Source organism: Chiloscyllium plagiosum, unplaced genomic scaffold (genome assembly GCF_037043375.1).
Source record: "Chiloscyllium plagiosum isolate Xiang-an unplaced genomic scaffold, Cpla_swu_hap1 HiC_scaffold_4, whole genome shotgun sequence".
Classification (NCBI taxonomy): Eukaryota; Metazoa; Chordata; class Chondrichthyes; order Orectolobiformes; family Hemiscylliidae; genus Chiloscyllium; species Chiloscyllium plagiosum.
Window position 1 is genome coordinate 57,398,417 of NW_028270142.1, and position 20,612 is coordinate 57,419,028.

Genomic DNA, 20,612 nt, shown 5'->3' on the forward strand with positions numbered 1-20,612 from the left:
GGCAGATTTGGAAGGTTTGAGCTATAGGGAGAGGCTGAATAGACTGGGGCTGTTTTCTCTGGGACGTCAGAGGTTGAGGGTGACCTTATAAAGGTTTATAAAATCATGAGGGGCATGAATAGGGTAAATAGACAAAGTCTTTCCCCTAGAGTAGCAGAGTCCAAAACTAGAAGGCATAGGTTTAAGGTGAGCGGGAAATATTTAAAAGGGACTCAAGAAGCAAATTATTCACACAGAGGGTGGTGCGTGTATGGAATGAACTCCCAGAGGAAATAGTGGAGGCTGGTACAATTACAACATTTAAAAGGCATATGGATGGTATGTGAATAGGAAGGGTTTAGAGGGATATGAGCTATATGCTGGCAAATGGGACTAGATTATTTTAGGATATCTGGTCAGCATGGATGAGTTGGACCGAAGGGTCTGTTTCCATGCTGTACATCTCTATGACCCTGTGACTCTATAAGATGAATCAATAAAAAGTCACATCATTTATAGGTAACAAATGAATTTTAGTGGTTGTTTGGAACGAAGTTTAAGTAGATTAACAAATGAATACAGTTAAATTGATGTGTGTTCTGTTTATACTTATTTTCATGCAGCCCTGCAGTTGTTAGTTAGGAGAGATCAGAGTGAAAAATCACTTTTTTGGGAAAGTTTAAACTGCAATTAGCCCCTGATCTATCATGTCTCAGATTAACAGAACTGGAGCAGTTCACAGTAGAAAACTGCCACCTGCTGGATTAAAGTAGCAGTCCAATGAATATTCTCTTCAGAGAGAATATGATCAACAAATTAATCAATCTTAATATATTTATCCGTACAATTTAACATAATCTGTCAATAATAGTTAAGTTACTCTTTGGAATATCATCTTATGGGTCTATCTAACTGACTTGCTCACTCAAACCTAACTTTTGACCTGAATTAATCAAATGTCTTACTGACTACTAAATAGCACCAGGTACAAAAACTCATAATTTCCTTGAACACAAAAATAAATTGTGTTTTTTTTTCCAAAACTCATTGAGAATATCATTCATTACATTGATTGAAATCAATGTAACCAGCAACTTACACTGGCAGCAATGAGATAAGGGGAAATAGAACAAGACCACATTTCACCAGCTTCCTCTTGGTCTTGCATTGCATTGGAGTCTCCTGCCTGTCTTTTCATTACCAATTTTGTCCTCTAATAGTGCAGTTCTTACATCGCCAAATGTAACATGATGCATCCTTGTCTCAATACCTACCTTATGTATTCTTCTCTGCATGTATTTAGCTCATATAAAAAGTCTATTGAAGGCCAGAAATAATTCCTTAAAGCTGAACTACTGAAAGTTTTATTGCTGCATCCAAAGTCATAAAACTGGATCTAATAATTGATGATGTGATTGAGGTGTTCACAATCATCAAGGCTGTAGTCAGCTTAGATTAAAAGACAGCTGAAAATGTGTTGCTGGAAAAGCGCAGCAGGTCAGGCAGCATCCAGGGAACAGGAGAAGCCTCCTGAAGAAGGGTTTATGCCCGAAACGTCGATTCTCCTGTTCCCTGGATGCTGCCTGACCTGCTGCGCTTTTCCAGCAACACATTTTCAGTTCTGATCTCCAGCATCTGCAGACCTCACTTTCTCCTCATAGATTAAAAGACACCCTTCAGAAGAAAGGCTGAGATCTCGAAGATACAGGTTTAAGATGACTGGCAGAAAAACTAACAGCAGAATCAGGAAAGAATTTTTTATGCAGCAAGTGGTTGGAATCTGAAATGCTCTACATTAGAATGTGCTGGAGTGACAATCAACTCCTGTTCATAAAAGAAAATTGGTTAAGAACCTTAAGAATAAATGTTTGCAGATTTACACAAAGGACAGGAAAATGGGAAAAGCTGGACTGAATTTTTACCCCAAAGTGAGACGGATTTGGAGGCAAGTTCATTGACATTTTAATTACCAGCTTTTAATTGCCAGCACATGCCCATTCCAACCCATTTCACTTTTCAGGGAGACAGGGGCTGATGATGACTACAGAGGTGAGCAATTAAAGTTCCAATTGAAAGTGCTCTTCAGATGCTGTCTGGAATTTCCAGATGGTGGGTAGATCTTTCCCATCTTCCCACATCCCATCACAATGTAACTGGAGCCTATAGATTGGGATAGTTTGACAGTCCAGTGGCAAGACCTGGGGGGGTTGCTGGAGGCACGTTTTGCAGAACAATCCATGGAGATGCTGAGCTACAAGGGACAGAGCATGTTGTGGTTCTGTTCGCCGAGCTGGGAATTTGTGTTGCAGACGTTTCGTCCCGTCTAGGTGACATCCTCAGTGCTTGGGAGCCTCCTGTGAAGCGCTTCTGTGATCTTTCCTCCGGCATTTGTAGTGGTTTGAATCTGCCACTTCCGGTTGTCCCCAAACACTGAGGATGTCACCTAGACAGGGGAGGAAACGTCTGCAACACAAATTCCCAGCTCGGCGAACAGAACCACAACAACGAGCACCCGAGCTACAAATCTTCTCACAAACTTTGGACAGAGCATCTTCTGAAGGGGGCACCACCTCTGCATTGATTACATGGCAGCTGTGCACACAGGCATAATTATAAGCTGAAAGGCAGGAGGTTTAGAGGAGACTTCAGGAAAACGTATTTATCTTGAAGGTTGAGGTTCTGGACTGCACTGCGTAATTGAGGCAAATAAGCCTCATAACGTTTAAAATGTACTTGGATGAACATTTGAACTGTCTGAGTATTGAAGGCTATGGGTTTAGTGCAGGAAAGTGGGACTAATGTCACCAATTAGCCACGAAACGACACGACCAGCTATCTTTAGTAGCCACACACGCAGATGACAAGCAACATGAATTTGACTGGGACAACACTACTATTATAGGACAAGCCAAACAGAGAACAGCCAGGGAATTCCTAGAGGCATGGCACTCATCCACAGATTCAATCAATAAGCACATCGACCTGGACCCAATATACTGACCACTGCAACGGACAGCTGGAACTGACAGCCGGAAGCGGCAGATTCAAACCACTATAAATGCCGGAGGAAACATCACAGAAGCACTTCACAGGAGGCTCCCAAGCACTGAGGATGTCACCTAGACAGGGGACGAAACGTCTGCAACACAAATTCCCAGCTCGGTGAACAGAACCACAACATTTCCTCCTCTGTTGACTTGACCTAGGCTGCATTCTCATCTTTTGTAAAGACAGATGCGAAGTATTCACTTAACACCTCTGTCATTGGCCCGACCTCCATGTACAGCTCCATTTTAGGTCCCAAGTCAGCCATAATCCTCCTTTAAACACCCTTTGCTGATAGAAGACTTTAGGATTCTCCTTTACATTAGCTGCTCACCTTTTCCCATAATTCATCTTTGCTTCTTTTATTTGTTCTTTGACCTCCCTCTTGATATTTCTCCTGGATTTTCTGCCTTAAACCTGTATAAGCAAATTTTTTTTTTACATGACATCAATTTCTACTTCCTATGTCATCCAAGGAACTCTGGATTTGTTTGTCCTAATTTCCCATTTGAGGGAATACACCTTGAGTGCACTTGAAGCATTTTCTCTTTGAAGATAGCCCATTATTCAGTTAGTTTGTTACTACAACCTCTTGTTCCAGTCAATCCTGCCCAGTTCTGTTCTTGCCCCATTTAAGTTAGATTTCTTCCATTGATTTTTCTCACTCTGATGATTGCATGTCATTCTCTACAATCACCCTGAACATTTTAGAACAATCAAGTGATACTTGATCCATTTGGCCTAGCTTATTTCCATGGATTCGGTCCATCAGTGTGCCCTTTCTTCTTGGACTGGACATATACTGTTCGGGGAAAGTCTCTGAGAAAGTGGTGGATGCTAGTACAATTGCAGCATTTAAAAGGCATCTGGATGGGTATATGAATAGGAACGGTTTGGAGGGATATGGGTTGGGTGCTGGCAGGTGAGACTAGATCGAGTTGGGATATCTGGTCAGCATGGACGAGTTGGACTGACGGGTCTTTATCCATGCTGTACATCTCTATGACTCTAAAATAAGTTATGGAGGATCAGGAAATCTCATTGTCTTGTGTGGCTATGAACAATTTAGATCGTAAGAATTTTATTTTATCGCTAGAGAATAGTGGAAATGGGAAAGATTGCTGCTTCCTACAGAAAATAGTGATTCTTTTTTCTATTCCTTCAAGTGAACCTCTTTCTAGCTCAAAAGGCAATCACTTCTTAAAAGGGGATAACTATATGCCATTAATCAGGACCAGGGTGGCTTTCTGAATTAGTTCCCCCAAGGCCCTAAAAAGATCAGAGAATCAGAGAAACTTGCCAAATCTTTTGGACTCTAATTGCCCAGGATTTACCCGATTTTTCATGTCTTCCAAATGATTACGTAACTTTCAGGCGCAAGTTTGGGAACAGCAAATTTACAGTATCATGTCTGTGCTGACAAAAAAAAGTCACTCCAGTCTGCTTTAAAATTCTTAGTCCAGAATCTAATAGTTAACAGCATTGCATAACCAAATATCTTCCTTAAATTATCATGAGGGCTTCTGCTTCTTTTTTCAGATGGTTGATTTTCAGATAACCAAAAAGCCATGGGTGAAAATAACTCTCCTAACCTCATTTTTACTCTTGTCAATTACTTATAATCTACAGCCCTGGTTATCAACAACTTCATTAAGGTATATCACTCCATCCTATTCACACTATTCAGGTACATTAATTTTACACATCTCCATTAAATTTTCCCACATCTTCCTTTGTTCCTAATCCCAACCTATTCAAACATTCTACATGGCTCAAAATCTCTATTATGGCAACCTCCCCATCAATCTTCTTTGTACTTTCCCTCGTGTGGAAATGGAAGGAATTGCATCATTATTTTAGCTATTCAGATCTAAAGATCTTTGCAAATTAGGCAAAAACGCAAATTGTGCCACCATCTTTTGTTGCCTGCTTACTACATGAAAATCACACCTTTGAATTACACTTCATAAAAGAATTAAGCCATGTATATAAATTCTTATAACACATTTGTATTAGTCCAAACACTATAATTAAGACTGAGTGAATCTTTGTAGCCCTGGCTTATAAACTTGCTTCTAATTGCATGAAATTATATTAGACTATTCAGAACTATTATATATTGGTAAGGCATCAGGATGTTGAGAACGCTCTTCCTTAAGAACAAGGAAGATTTAAAGCCAACAGAGTTGCCAATAGTTTGTAAAAGAGGGGACTACTTAACTGTTAGGTTACGAAAAAGGTGGTCACAACCCTGTTTGCAATAGCAGGGAGAAAAGAGATCAAAAAGAAGGAATTGCCTCTTGTCAGGATCCAAAGAAGCCTGAATATGCTTTAGAGGTCCAAAGAGGCAAGTGCTTAAGATAAAGTCAGAATAGGAAAACCTGTTATGCTGTTAATTACTGCCTAGCTTACTTTATGCTTAATAAATATTTGCACTTTGCTACATTCGGAATTAAGTGCCGCCTCGTTAGCTATCCTGTGACAAATAAAATATATTCCTCACAGTTGATGTTGCCCACAGCAGGCTGAGTGAATAGAGTCCTTAACACAAATTCAATATGACCATTGCAGGAATGTTTTTAGTGAATTTCCCTTATTCCATATTATGTGTCTGTTGGTTCTTTATCTATCATAGAGTTATCAGGTCAGAACAATGGATCAACATGTATGACAGTAAGTATACAATCCAGTTATACACTAAAACTGCTCTGCTAGAATTTTGTACCATTTGTTTTTAACTAAGCAGTAAACTCTGAAATTAATTGAATTGCCAGGTTGCTCACGGTCGGCGACAGTCAAGTAAACTAATTTTCGTTATCCAATTGTAGACTTTGCTAAATATATTACAATACATTGCTATGGGTCTGGTATCACATGTAGGCCAGACAATTGCAGATTTTACTGAATATGTTATAACACATTTTTATAAGGATCTTGTTACAAGCAAATACAGTGACAAAAATTGCCTTCAGATTTTTTGTTTTAAAATGGAAAATACACGGTGGCTCAGTGGTTAGCACTGCTGCCTCACAGCACCAGAGTCCCAGGTTCGATTCCAGCCTCGGGTGACTGTCTGTGTGGAGTTTGCACATTCTCCCCACGTCTGCATGGATTTCCCCCGGGTACTCCGGTTTCCTCCCATAGTCCAAAGACGTGTAGGTTAGGTGAATTGGCCATGCTAAATTGCCCATAGTGTTAGGTGCATTAGTCAGAGGGAAATGAGTCTGGGTGGGTTACTCTTCAGAGGGTTGGTGTGGACTGGTTGGGCAGAAGGGCCTGTTTCCACACTGTAGGGAATCTAGTCTAAATGAATGATTTTTTAATAACTTTTGTTGAATGACGTAATATTTGTGATGGCTGATTTTTTTTTATTCATTCACAGAACATTGCTGTCACTGGCTACAAGGATTAGGTTTATTGTCACATGTACTCACATGAGTACAGTGAAAACTTTACAAGTTGCCATTTGCAGCACCATCTTAGTATCAAGGTACCTCGGTACAAACGCTTAAGTACAAATTCTTCAAGAAAAAAATCAGAAAAATAAAGAAATAAAAAGCCCAACAATAAATTAGAAAAACAGAGAAATAAGAGTTCAGAATAATTTGCCCATCCCTAGCTGCGTGAATGAGTCAACCACATTGTTGGGGGTTTGGTGTCACATGTAGGCCAGACTAGATAAGACTGGCAGATTTCCTTTCCTAAAAGACTGTACTGAACCAGATGGGTTTTTTCACAACGGTTTTGTGGTTAGCATTAGACTCTTAATTCCAGACTTGTCTTTTTATTGAATTCAAAATTCACCTTCTGCCTTGGTAGGATTCAACGCTGGGTCCCAGAATATTACCTGGGTCTTTGGATTAATAGTCTAATGATAATACCACTAGGCCGTATATAGGACAGATAATGAATTCAAAAGAGTAGATCTACAATCATTTAGTGAACAAAATACACAGTGATGGTCAGAAATAAACATAAATATTCTAAATCTCAAAAGGCCGGTTTTAGAAAAACAAAAGCTCATTTTATTTGACTAATAGCTGTCCATTTTACATGTACATGCATACGCATCTGTTATGCACACATCACAGTTTAAAGTTAGTTTAATGAATGTTAAACTTACATACACTCGTACAAAATGAGTCAATGCAAACTTAAGTATTAACAAAACAGACTTGTACTATAATTCGTAGTCTGCTGTGCTAGGTACCTTTTTGTACAATAAAACATATATAGTTAATTTAACATCTCTTCCATTTTTAATGGCTGCACATGATGAAGCTGCGATAGAAAATGACCATTCTTGATGTTTTACATAGCATGAAAAGACCTTGTCATGCAGAAGCTGTATTAAATATTAATCAGTAGAAACAGAACAGAGATTTTCTTTGTCATTTTGGCCAAGTTACTGAATTTCCTTACACATACAAAGACACCCAACTTGGAATAGTAGCTGCCAATGTGCTCCATGACCATCCATTCAAACGCAAAACAAAGTAAACACTTCTTGCACTGTTTATGTCTTTTTAGAGAATTTGGCACAGAAAATAACTTTAGCAATTTTTAAAGAGCAGGAACACATTTTAAAAAACAAAGAGAAAAAGCAGTTGCATTCTTTAAACATTAAAAACATATCTGTGCATCTCAATCATTGCAGAATACTGTTCTCTGTAGCCAGTTTGTTGCTAAGCTTTACTGCAACATTGTCTTAATTTGCTTGGAGGTAGTCTCATCATTCAAATGTTTGGTGGTGTACCTGGAAAGGAGAACATCATATCTTTTAAAGAATGCATCAGATTATTAAATGACTTAATTTCAGACATAAGAATATATTATTTTATACGCAACTATTACAACAATCCAAATGGACAAAATAAACATTGTTTAATAAAATCCTATCATTTTCACTTCATGCAATAATATCTGCATGGATCAGTGCTCTTTTCTTTGAAAAAAATGAAATGACTGTTAAAATTAAGTACAGATCTGATAGGGTAGACATTGAAAAATTGCTTTCACTCGCTGAGTAAGTTCAAACTAGGTGCCAGAAATGTAATAAATCCAAGAATTTAGAAGGAACTTCTTTGCCAAAAGACTAATTTGAAGTGGAACTTATGATAACAATGCAGAATTGAGATGAATTATAAGTCGCCTTTAAGGGAAAGCATGTGACAAAGGAATAAGAAAATATGTAGATAGGGTTAGATAAAGTAAGATGGGAGGTGGCTAGCAGGGAATATCAACACTAGAACAGAACAATTGGGCAAATAGCCTGTTTCTGCAAATTCTATGTAGTTACACCAAATCACTTCTCAGGACCAACTCATAAAAGTTAGAAGACTTAATCAAAGTATTGCCATCGTGCCATAAAACAAAATCCTGCCTGGCATTTTGGAGATGGCAAACTACCACTCTATCTCCAGCCTCTCTTCAAGAACTTCCAAAAGTTCTCCCACACCTTCATATTTAAACCTGTCCAATCATGATTCAACTCTTGCCTCTCTGTAGACATGGTGTATTAGTTGCTTCAGTCACTTCTCTAGTAATCAGCTCATTTAGCCTGCTCTTGTTTGGTTACATGCTTGCTGATCAAATTGTAGCTACAGCATTGCCAGTAATAATCTTTCTTCCAACCTGTCTACTATTACTCCAAAGTATCCTTTACTTTTGACCCCACTGACATTCAACTCCACCAGTCCACCATGTTTCTTGATCATTCTACTTCTTGTGGGCTGCCACGCATCCACCTTCAGCAAGAAGTACTGAGTGAATGATCCAGCTAGGTCTCCTCCGGAGGTCTCCAGAATCACAGATGCCAGTCTTTAAATCAATTCAATTCACTCCACCTGATGTCAAGAAATAGGTGAAGGCACGGGGCAGGGTTTGGGGCAGATGGGGTTTGGGGGCAGGGTGGACGGGGTTTGGGCAGACACGGATGGGGTTGGGGGCGGGGTAGGGGTGGACAGGGTTTGGGGACAGGGTTGGGGCGGAGTGTGGTCAGATGGGGTTGGGGGCGGTGTGAAGGCGGATGGGGTTTGGGGGGGGTGGGGTCGGGTCGGATGGGGTTTGGGGGCAGGCAGGTTCGGGGCAGATAGGGGGCAGACAGGGTTGGGGCCGAGCGTGAAGTTGGGGCTGGACAGAGTTGTGTGTGTGTGTGTGTGTGTGTGTGTGTGTGTGGTGGCGAGGTGGGGTGGGGCTGGACATGGTTGGGGGGCGAGGTGGGGCAGGGGCACGCATGTAGGGTGCTGCTGCCTAGTCTCCTGAATGGGGAGCAGACTTCACAGAGAACTCCGTGCCCCAGAGGAAATCAATTAATCGAATAATCAATTATCTGAACGAAATACTGCCCACCCATCTCGTTCGGATAATCGAGGTTCCTCTGTACTGTGGCGATAAAAACAGGTTATAGACTAGGAATGCAGTGACAAATAAGTCCAATCCATGTCCAACATATACAAGGTTTAAGTCAGATGTGTGACAGAATACTCTTCATTTATTGAATGAAGACAGCTCCAACAACAGTCAAGAAGTTCTCATTATCCTTGGAAAAAGCAGTCTAATTGATTGGCACCATATCCACCACCTTTAACATTCACTCCCTTCACCAAAGACATGCAGTGATGGCAGCATGTGCAGTCTACAGGATGCACCGTAGCAACTTACTAAGGTTCCTCCAATAGCACCTTCTAAATCCATGTCCTCTGCCACCTAAAAGGACAAGGGCAGCAAATGGATGGGCAAACCACAACCCGCAAGGTCCCCTTGAAGCTACACACCATTCCAACTTGGAAACATATTGCTATTCCTTTGTTGTTGCTAGTTCAGAATCTTGGTACTGCCTTTCAAACAGTAATGTGGATGTCCCCACATCCCGAGGACTGAAGCAATGAGGTATAGCCTAGCCAGTGATGGCTACATCTCATGAATGAACAGTTTAACAAAAACAACTGAGCCGATAGCGACTTGGATGACTACAACTTGCTGAGGTTAAATACTGGCAGGACCAAAGCCATCATCTTTGCACTTGCAATTGATTTCATCTTACTATCCAGCAAGAGTCTGAGGCTAAACCAGACTATTCACACCTTTGAAGATCATATTCTTTCCATCACAAAGATCACCATAACATCACCTGATTCCATCATTATCGCAGCCAATCAGCTGTGGAAACCCATGTCACCAACAAATCTCTGACATGGGTCTCTTACAGGAAATGTGAGCTGGAAAGATTTAGTTAATTAATTCAGATTTCAGCATCTAGACAATTGAAGGCACAATTGTCAATGGTGGGTAGAATCAAGTTGTGGGATCGATTTGCATCCAGATCTGGCCAGATCTGAAAGGATTTGAACATGGATGTGATTTTTAAATTTTAAGGTGTTGGTAAAGCAGGGATCATTGTCAGTCAATGGGCACATGGTGATGGGAGAATGGGACTTTACCACTAGTTTGGATATATCAGAATATTGGAAGTGCTCAAGTTTATGAGAGTGCTGAATGGGAGGTTAGCAGGAAAGCATCAATGTAGTTAAGTTTGGAGGGAACAAAGATATGAGAAGGGTTTCAGGGATGAAGATGGACAACTTTTAAATTAAAGTAAACGAGCTGAGGTAACAGAGAAGACCTGATTAGATTAGATTACTTAGTGTGAAAACAGGCCCTTCAGCCCAACAAGTCCACACCGACCCTCCGAAGAGCAACCCACCCAGATCCATTCCCCTGCAGTTATCCCTTCACCTAACACTAGGGGCAATTTAGCATGGCCAATTCACCTAACCTGCACATTTTTGGACTGTGGGAGGAAACCGGAACATCTGGAGGAAACCCACACAGACACGGGGAGAATGTGCAAATTCCACACAGACAGTTGCCTGAGCCGGAAATTGAACCTGGTCTCTGGCGCTGTGAGGCAGCAGTGCTAACCACTGTGCCACCATGCTGCCCACGGTGGCACACATCCAGATCAGAAATTCAGCTTGAAGTCAATTAAAATTCCAGCAACCTAGGTCAAAGGGAGGCAGTGGTCAGGGTAGGGGTAAAATAAAGATTCCAAAAACTGAGTTAGGCTGAGTCATCCAATAATGGCAATAGAGCGATTTTGGTTGTGGGCGGATAGGAGATTTTACTGGATGCAAATTGCTGAAAGACCAGTGTGGGGAAAATGGGTTTCAGTTTCAATTCAGCATTGGCACCAGAACGGGAAAAGTGGGATCTGTATAGATGGGATGGCCTCTCCGGAATTGTGCTTAAGCTCTTACCGACCGCATTAACAGGGAAGTAGAGAAGGTTTGAATCTGGATAGTGGGGTAATGTGATCAAATTTAGGAAGGTGTGGTATATCAAATGCTGATTCAAGGCCAAACACAGAGGTATTAATACAAAAAATGATAAATAGACCAAAAAAAAGTAGAGAATATGAATCTAAGAGTCAACAAACATATCGGACTGGAATTTATAAAAAGAGTAAAAGAATAAACTAAAGGATCTGTACCCAAATGAACATAATAATCAAAACAAAACAGATAAACAAAGTGCAAATGGAAATGAATAGGTACAATCTGATAATCATTATTGAGACATGGCTGCAGGATGGTATGGATTGGGACCTGCATCTTGAAGCATATAGGAAATCTAGAAATGACAGGAAAGTAACAAACATAGAAGAGTGAATTCATCAGTTAATAACTGTATTAGCGCAGTGCAGAAGAATGACCTAAGTTTAGGAAATCAAATGTGGAAATAGATGAGTCAAAACGAAAAATGATATAAGGTAGTAACTCACTTGTGGGAGTAGTGTACAAGCCCCCTAACTGCAGCCACACAATCGGGTGAGTATAAAGGAAGAAATAATGAAAGCTTATTAGAAAAGCATAGCAATAATATGGGAGATATCAACTGGAAAATACAGACAAAAAAGCCTAGATGAGGAGTTCGTAGAACATTTTAAGGACAGTTTCTTAACCGCCTCCACTGCATTTACATCCTGAAGTGTCTTGATAGGGTGAATGTGAAGAGGATGTTTCCTATTATGGGAGAATCTAGTACTTGGGGTCAGTTTTTTATAAATCAGGAGCCACCCATTTAAAAAAAAATGGGTGAAAATATTTTCCAGGTTCATAAACAAAAACAAGGAGCTGGGAGAGGGGATATAGTTGAAGAGTGACAAAGTGATTAGAGATAGCCTTATGTGTGTGATTGATATGATGTGAGTGATGTGGCTGACATGACTATGAAATGTAAGATGTTTAAGCATTTGTAAAACCGTTCTAAACTGTAAATGATCAGTTCTCCTCTGCAATTATACATGCACACTTTCTTAATACATAGTATTATCTGTAAACATTAAGTACCAAAAATATATTCTATATTATCTTCCAACATGGGTATATTGAACATGATAGCCAAAGTATCATTTTAATTAGTAGATAGTCAAACCTTTTAATAAGTGAGTCAGTCTGCAGTTGACATCTTTCATTTACAAACATGAAAGTTTCAACAGGTGTCACAATTGTTTTAGTTACCTGAGAGCATTCAGAAGGCCTTCTACACTATTTGGAGGCTGATCTTTTAGGACTTTTATGCATCCTTTCATCTATAGGAACAATGGAATTTAGTACACTATAATTTCCATAGATGCACAATTATATATTGCAGCTTTATATAAATTTACACACATGTACTTCCACATATTTAAGTGGCATCTTCTTTGGAATGTATCGTTTATTAGTGGAAAATACAAATAGCAAGAAATAATTTGCATGCAAATTCAGCATTCACATCACAGATAATACAAATACTTTATTACTGCTTGAAAACAACAGCTTCAAAATATGATAGCAGCACAGTTAGATTCAATGAAGAATAAACTCACGTCAATTTTAGATGTTTTGGCAAATGCCCCAACTGGATGCACGTGGTCATAAAGAATGATGACACCCACCATCACCCTCAGACAAAACGATACTGTTTCTTCACTTGCAAATCTGCTTCTGTATTCCCTGTATATGAAAAATAAATAAATTGGATATTAATTACACTTTTCAAAAAATTTGTTTTTTGTTTAAACAGTTAGTACATTAACCAAAAATCAATTTATCAGAAATTCTGGAAATGATTTCACCTGATTAACTTACATAACAATTTATCTCGTCTCAAAGATTTGGGCTAACCAGAGATGCTTCAGGCTGGCCAGTATACAAAATCAAACACCCAATGGGTATTTCAGAATTGAAGCAGTCAAATTTTTATTATGTAAATGTTGAGTAAAGTTGAATTGCAACAAAATTTTGCTTAAATTTATTCACTAAATGTTCTAAGCGTATCAAAAGGGGTGTTCAAAGGTAAAATGGTTGAAAATAAAACTTAAACAGTTTAATTTGCTGATCAGAAATTAAATCATTGCTAGAAGTTAAAACTGGTAAGGGAATCAATTTTCTAGCTACAGGCCTTTTGGATTCATCACTGATGAACATGCTTCTATCAAAGCTCCTCTCCATTCCAAATAACAACTTTAATATTTAAAGGATTTCTGCAATCATATTGTGGTATGGTGCTTACCCAAAATGAGAAATAATGTCAGCAGAGCGACAAGCAACCCACCAGTGAATTAATACCTGGATATTAAAACCCCCTTAACTAAGAAAAGTTTCTTCATGTACTCTAGCCCTGCATACCTTGATGTCATACCTTCTATGTTATATTTTTAAGTTTGGATCTCCACATGCATGAAATTAGTCTCCAAAATTTAATGTGCGCTATATTTGCATAGGTGTCTTTCAAACTGCAGGAAGTCTAAAACACTTTAAAGCTAATTAAGTACATTTGATGTGTATTGTATGATACCTCACATCATCGTAGTTTCTTCGATTTAGATTCAGGACCCTTGGCTCAGAAACAACTATGTCACTTTCTATTTTGATGAGCAAATCTATCATATTATAGTCACTCAGCTCCAAAGGGTCCAGCATAACTAGATTGCCAATTATTCCTTTCTCATTACACAATATCCAGTCCAGGATGGTCTGTTCTCTAGTTGGCTCCGCCACGTATTGGTCCAGAGACTGTCCGGAATATATTCCAGGATGTCCTCCTCTATGGCACTGTTACTAATTTGATCTGTACAATCAATACGCAGATTAAATTCACCCATGATTACAGATGTTCCATTACTGCACGTATCTCTAATTTTCTGTTTATTCCCAACATTACCCCTACTATTTGGGGCTTTTATACATCCCCGCTATTGCTTTATATCCTCCCCTCTAGTGTTTCTCAGCTCTCTCTGTACAGATTCCATATCAGAGCTAATATCCTTCCTCACTGTTATATTAATTCCCCTTTCAATCAGGATTGGAACTCCACGCCTTTTCTTTTCGGTCTATCCTGGGATGTTCAATTCCTTGCTCACCCTGCAGTCATGTCTCCATAATTCTGACTATGTCACGTGTGTTTTCATCTATCATCACGATTGAAACTTTTAAAGCACATTGGAGGGGAATGGTGCAGGAAACATCTCGCAGCTGCCCTACTCCAGCAAAATTTATCCATATTATCTTCAAATCATTACTCCACTGAAACCACTGCCATTAAGTCATTTTGCCCTACTTACGGTGTCTCCAGCATAACTCTGCATACACTCGCCATAGTGCTTAAGCAGTCAGTGGTGTTCTCTATGGGTAGAGACTTGTTCTACAAAAGAAATAAAGATAGGAGTGGCATTAGAGGTCATTTGAATCAATACTTTACTATATTAAATAAGTCTCATATTCATTAATGAATTACAGTCTTTTAGCCAGTGAACAGAATATGGAAGTGAACGTTTTAATCTCAACTTGGACTATGGGCAAATCAGGGTATGTTATACTTACATCCGAAACAAACTTAGTTGTGGCATCACTCAAGGTTTTCAGCATTGGAGTTGCTTCAGCATAAAACAGGGACATTCTATTGGCCAATTCATTATTTACTTCATTTTCTCCTTCTGCCTAATTAAAAAGAACAAGAATCAAATATTAACATGTTAGCAACATTAATTTTAAGCTCATTACCCTGTAGACTGAGCTTTTGTTAAAGTACCAATGAAACTATTACTTGCAAAGTTTTGTTCTAAAAAACAATAATGACAAAACTAGTTACAACATTTATTATTCTTCAAGCCATCTCCATTTATAGAATTTATACAATTTTTTGTACCTGACTCCAAACTGATGAGGTCAGTCTTTAAGGCAATATTCTTTGGAGTTACTTGAATAACTCAACTTAGAAATAAATTCTGAAATGTGGTTTTAAATGGCACTTCTCTTTAAAAATGTTAAGACTAATCAATTCAAAAAGATTATATCAAAAAAATTAAATATACCCATTTTCCAACTCAAAGGTGTTCTAAAATTGTTACCAAGGCCAATGTAATGAAAATAAGGCAGCATTGTCAGTCAACCATTAAGTAAATGGAATTTTTCTTTCCAAGTGTTAGCTGCTCTTTTATCCAAAACTTTGATATGTAATCACCTATTTGAAATGTTTCAACATAGTTCCAGCTAGATGTTTACAAAAGAATAGATTGGTGCCTGTGTGAGGGATAAAAACAGCAGTGTGTCAAGTTTAACAAATAATTTAGAGCAAATTGGTACTTGAACTGTATTGAACATAACCACAATTCTGACTCTTCACTGATCGCTTCCAAACTTCATTTCATATTGTTAGCATACATGGAGACATTATATTCGATTCAGCGTTATCACAGCATTCACCATATATGCTAAATAAAAAAACACTTTTCCTACATATAGTTTCTTTAGCTGTGTTTTCTAAGTAGCCAGAAGCTGCAACCCAACAATACATACACCTCTGCTATAACATATGACAGTTGCAACCCTGGCTCTTCCTTCCTCTGAACAAGACAACATACTACCCACAAAGCTGTGGTAATTCTACAGGCACATTCACTATCTTATCTTGAAAAAGTCCATCTTTATCCAGTTGCGTAATAGCATTTCCAACTAGATTTCAAAAATATGTAACATGGGAGATGGTGCTGCATAGATAATATCACTGAACTAACAACTCAGAGGCCCAGACTAGTGGCTGTATGGACACTGGATCAACTTCCCAAATAGCTGCTGGTGACACTTAAACTCAATTCATAAAACTGGAAATCTAGTCTTGAAATAGTTTCATTAGATTAGATTTGTGGGCGGCACGGTGGCACAGTAGTTAGCACTGCTGCCTCACAACGCCAGAGACCTGGGTTCAATTCCCGCCTCAGGCGACTGACTGTGTGGAGTTTGCACATTCTCCCCGTGTCTGCGTGGGTTTCCTCCGGGTGCTCCGGTTTCCTCCCACAGTCCAAAAATGTGCAGGTTAGGTGAATTGGCCATGCTAAATTGCCCATAGTGTTAGGTGAAGGGATAAATGTAGGGGAATGGTTGTGCTTCAGCAGGTCAGTGTGGACTTGTTGAGCCGAAGGGCCTGTTTCCACACTGTAAATATTCTAATCTAATCTAATTACTATGAAACTATCACCAATCATCATAAAATCCAATATGGTTCACAACTGAGGCTATTCAGCCCAGTCTGCCCTGACCCTCCAAAAGTCATCCCACTCAGGCCCACCCTCATCAACCTAATACACCTAATTTAGCCTCGCCAATCCACCTAATCTGCACATCTTTGGACTATGGGAGGAAATCCAGACAGACACAGGGAGAATGTGCAAACTCTATACAGTCACTCAATGCTGAAAGTGAACCCAGGACCCTTGCACTATGAGGCAGCAGTGCTAAACACTGAGCCATCATGCCAACTATACCTGATCTGGTCCATATATGACTCCAGGCTCTCAGTAATGAGGTTGACTCTTAACTGCCGTATGAAGTCATCGAGCAAGTCAGTCAATTCAAGGGCAGTTAGTGGTAAATAATAAATGCTAACCTTGCCAGGGATGCCCACATCCCATGAAAGAATTAAAAGAACTTGTAACCAAAATGGAAAAGCATTCTAACAGCTTGAATTTGTATATGACTTTGAAGTGCTTAACAAGTCTTAGAGACATTAACAAAAAATATCATGAACAATGTACAGAGATATTAGAACATATGACAAAAAGATTGCTCAAAACGTAGTCTTCAAATAGCATCCCGAAAAGAAAGAGATTAAGAGATTTAAGAGAATTATAGATTGTAGGAGCTAAACCCCTTGAAGAACATTTATCAGTGGAGATATATTTCAAGTTGCCATGTTAGCATGACTTTTAAAACACAAGTTGCAATCTGATTTTTAAACAAAGTGACTAATTTAATTGTATATCAACTAATTTTAATTGTATATCAGTGAAAGTAATGTCATGATTTTCAGAACTATCAAAGAATGCATACTTATGCCATAAAATAACACCTAGCCTTGACAGAACACACTGACACACTAATGATGCTGTACAGTAAATTATAACTTGATAATAAAAAGCAGAGTTAAATTTATATATATATATAAACCATACATAACTGTAGTACTCAAAATTAAATATTTTAAACAACTATGAAAAGCAGATCTTCAAAAGAAACAAAAAAAACTGACTTACTGGGACATTATTAATCCTCATACGACTTAAAGTTCTCCTATAGTAGCTGAAGTCATTCTGTATAGCAGGATTTGTCATCTGGAGAACAAACGCATTGAGCTAAGTAATTTTCTAATCAAATAGGGTGTAAGGTTCAGATGTAATATAAGAGACTACACTGAATGTCTCCAATGAAATGTGACCACTTCCATTAAGCTTAAGTAGTGAATGGTCAAAGTTCTGATGCAAGGTTATCAACTTGAAATATTAACACTAGTTCTGTCTTCACAGATGTCAAGATCTGGTGAGTGTTCCCAGCAATTCAGTTTTAAATCTCGGACTCACAGGAGCTGCAGTATTGTTTACTTTTCCAAAAAAAATTAGAATATCTTGGTTGACATCACTAATGCTTCATAAAATACTGTGAAATTATGAAAGATAAATGCATTTTAAACTTAGTTGTCCTATGAAATTGCATGAACTGAGTAACACTCAAAACACCTCTTGCTCTTTGACCCTCCCTTCATGTGGTTATACTCCTCCAGCTTTGATGGAATAATATATACGTGGACACAGAGAGGATGACAAAAGAAAAAGTTGAATTCAACACTTTCTGGTTTGCACTGGACTTTGCTGCTCCATACAATTGCAAATGGAACACAATAGTTGACCCTGAGTGTACTCAGCTGAATAGACTTCTGCAACCCACCACAAAACATTTCAAAATAGTATCAACAAAAGTTGGGTTGCACAAATTTGGATTATTCAAAGAAAATACAATAAGATTATTTCTGATCCTTTAGTAGGAAATAATTAGCTTTCATTTAGTAAGCAAACTAATTTTTAAACTGATGAAGCAGAGTCAAAGCAGACGTCAAAATTTAATGCTAATTTATGATGCTATAAAGTTGATGAGTTTCACTCCAATTAAGGGCATGTACTTTGCTTTCCTTCACCAAATGCATTTTAGATTTTGGTGGTGGTGTCCTACAGAGCAGTTGGGGAATTGATGTTTCCATGGCAACACACCCTCCAGCTTGCATAATGTAGTCTGGAGCTATGGATACTGACGGTGGAGACTTCAATGTTCTGTCTATCACATGATTGACAAGGCATTTCCCCTGATCTTGTGGGCCATTGGACTGTGTTGGAAGGTTTTGCAAGTAACACTCATTTCTGCTTGGTTGTGTCACGAACACACTTCCTTTGTCACCAAACCTGAGGTGGGACTCAAATGCAGAGGTTTTGACTCAGAGCCGGGTGTTCCAAATATCTGTCAACAAGAGCCAAGTGTTTCCACTTACTTTGAGTGATTGATTAGAGGTAATGGAAACTTGCTGCTTTCTCCATCTGCTCTGAATGGAGACACTGCAGCTTCTGTATAGTTACTGAGAATTATATAAACAGGAGAACTGTAAATAGAAATTAAACATACACCCTCTCACTTCATGGTTCGCTATTACTTCAGCATGTGATGCCAGCCCACCACTGCAAAAACACTTCTGCTTACCTTAAGTTCATCAAATCGTAGAGTGAAATGAAGGATCTCAGCAAACTGCTTGGCAAGAGCCTGCTCTCGCTCAAGGTGTTGTGTGGGACTATATGGCGTGCTCGTCAGTGCTCCCAACAAGCCATGCAAAGCTGCTTCTATTATGAAGAAAGTTTGGGTTATTTTCTGTGAATACAAGGATTACTTAAATTACATACATAACAAATGACATTCTAAAGGAACAGAAGTTAATATAATGAACAAATGTCGACAGTTGAATTATAGTAGCAATTTTTAAACTAATTAAAGTACTCAAGTTAAGATTTCATTCTTTGATTGACACATTTGCTATTTAGTATTTTGTCCCATTATAATAGGATGTGTGTATATTAAATTTATGTATTGAGTTTCGAATCCAAATTGGTATAACTTACAATTGAAAATCATGTTAAGTTTTGTTGCAGATAAAGAACAATATCTTACTTTATTGTCACTGTGCAGCTTGGTTACAAGGATTTCCCAATATTTATGATGTGAAGAATCACCAAAACCATATCTGCTGTACTAATAAAGGTCTAAGGGCATACTGTCTCTAACAAGGATTTTGTCAGCCATCTGGAGTGGGCGATTCTAGAGGATGCGTGTCAGGAATTTTCCTGATGTGGACAACAGGGTAATAGCTTCTTGAAGTTTTTATATTTCTAAAGGTGGGGGATGGGAGATTTCTTTCTTCCCAATCAATATATAAGTGCAAGGAATCTTGATGCGAGCTAAAACCCATCAGCTTTCAAGACTTCAGCTGGAATACTAGCAGGTTCATACATTTTATTGTATTTCAAGCATTTGATTACTTGTTGCAGCTCGCCCATCAATGGTCTCCCATCTATGGATTCTACTGAGGGCACTGGTGTATAGACTGGAAAGCCTCATAACTGCACCAGGAATTCTTCACAGAGATTTATCAATTTGTCCAAAGCGCTGTACTATTTGCAATCTACCTGATGTTGGTTATTCACTTTAAAGATCAACTGCCCTCTGGTGAGAGTATTAAAAACCACATAGATGGAAAACCCTTTAATCTCAGTTGGCCCTGTGCCAAAACTAAACTAACTACCACAGACATACATGATCTGCAGGATGTAGATGACGGCAGTGTCATTGCTAACTCTGCACCAGATATGCAAGCTACTCTTGATTTCTTTAATTTTGTAAACAAGAGACCCAGGGTCGAGAATGTGGTGCTGGAGGGCTTAAGCCTGAAACACCTGCTCCTCAGATGCTGCCTGATCTGCTACGCTTTTCAAGCGTCACACTCTTGACTCTGATTGCCAGCATCTGCAGTCCTCACTTTCTCCTACACAAAAGACTCAATCTGACCTTCCATGCAAAATTTACGTATCAATCAAGACACGGTCATTCAAATATACCCACCACCTTTATATGATCTCTCTATCGATTCCTGGAATATGTTAACCCAATCTCACACCTTGGCAGCCACCTCTTCCAAATGGCCACCATTCACAAGAACACCGAATACTGGATCCG

General features: G+C 38.9%; 1 protein-coding gene across 8 annotated transcripts in view; it reads right to left on the reverse strand.

Moving 5' to 3' along the window:
- Positions 1-7,026: 7,026 nt before the first annotated feature.
- The window catches only part of cyribb (CYFIP related Rac1 interactor Bb), a 185,487-nt gene continuing 171,901 nt past the window's right edge, over positions 7,027-20,612 (reverse strand). For all 8 annotated transcript variants that reach the window (XM_043688537.2, XM_043688538.2, XM_043688535.2 and 5 more), the window contains 7 exons: positions 19,089-19,225; positions 17,600-17,677; positions 14,892-15,008; positions 14,633-14,712; positions 12,896-13,022; positions 12,546-12,616; positions 7,027-7,780 (listed from right to left, as the gene is read on the reverse strand). In XM_043688537.2, the coding sequence (XP_043544472.1) occupies positions 7,717-7,780; positions 12,546-12,616; positions 12,896-13,022; positions 14,633-14,712; positions 14,892-15,008; positions 17,600-17,677; positions 19,089-19,225 (674 nt within the window). In that variant the 3' untranslated portion in view covers positions 7,027-7,716. The remainder of the gene's footprint in view (positions 7,781-12,545; positions 12,617-12,895; positions 13,023-14,632; positions 14,713-14,891; positions 15,009-17,599; positions 17,678-19,088; positions 19,226-20,612) is intronic.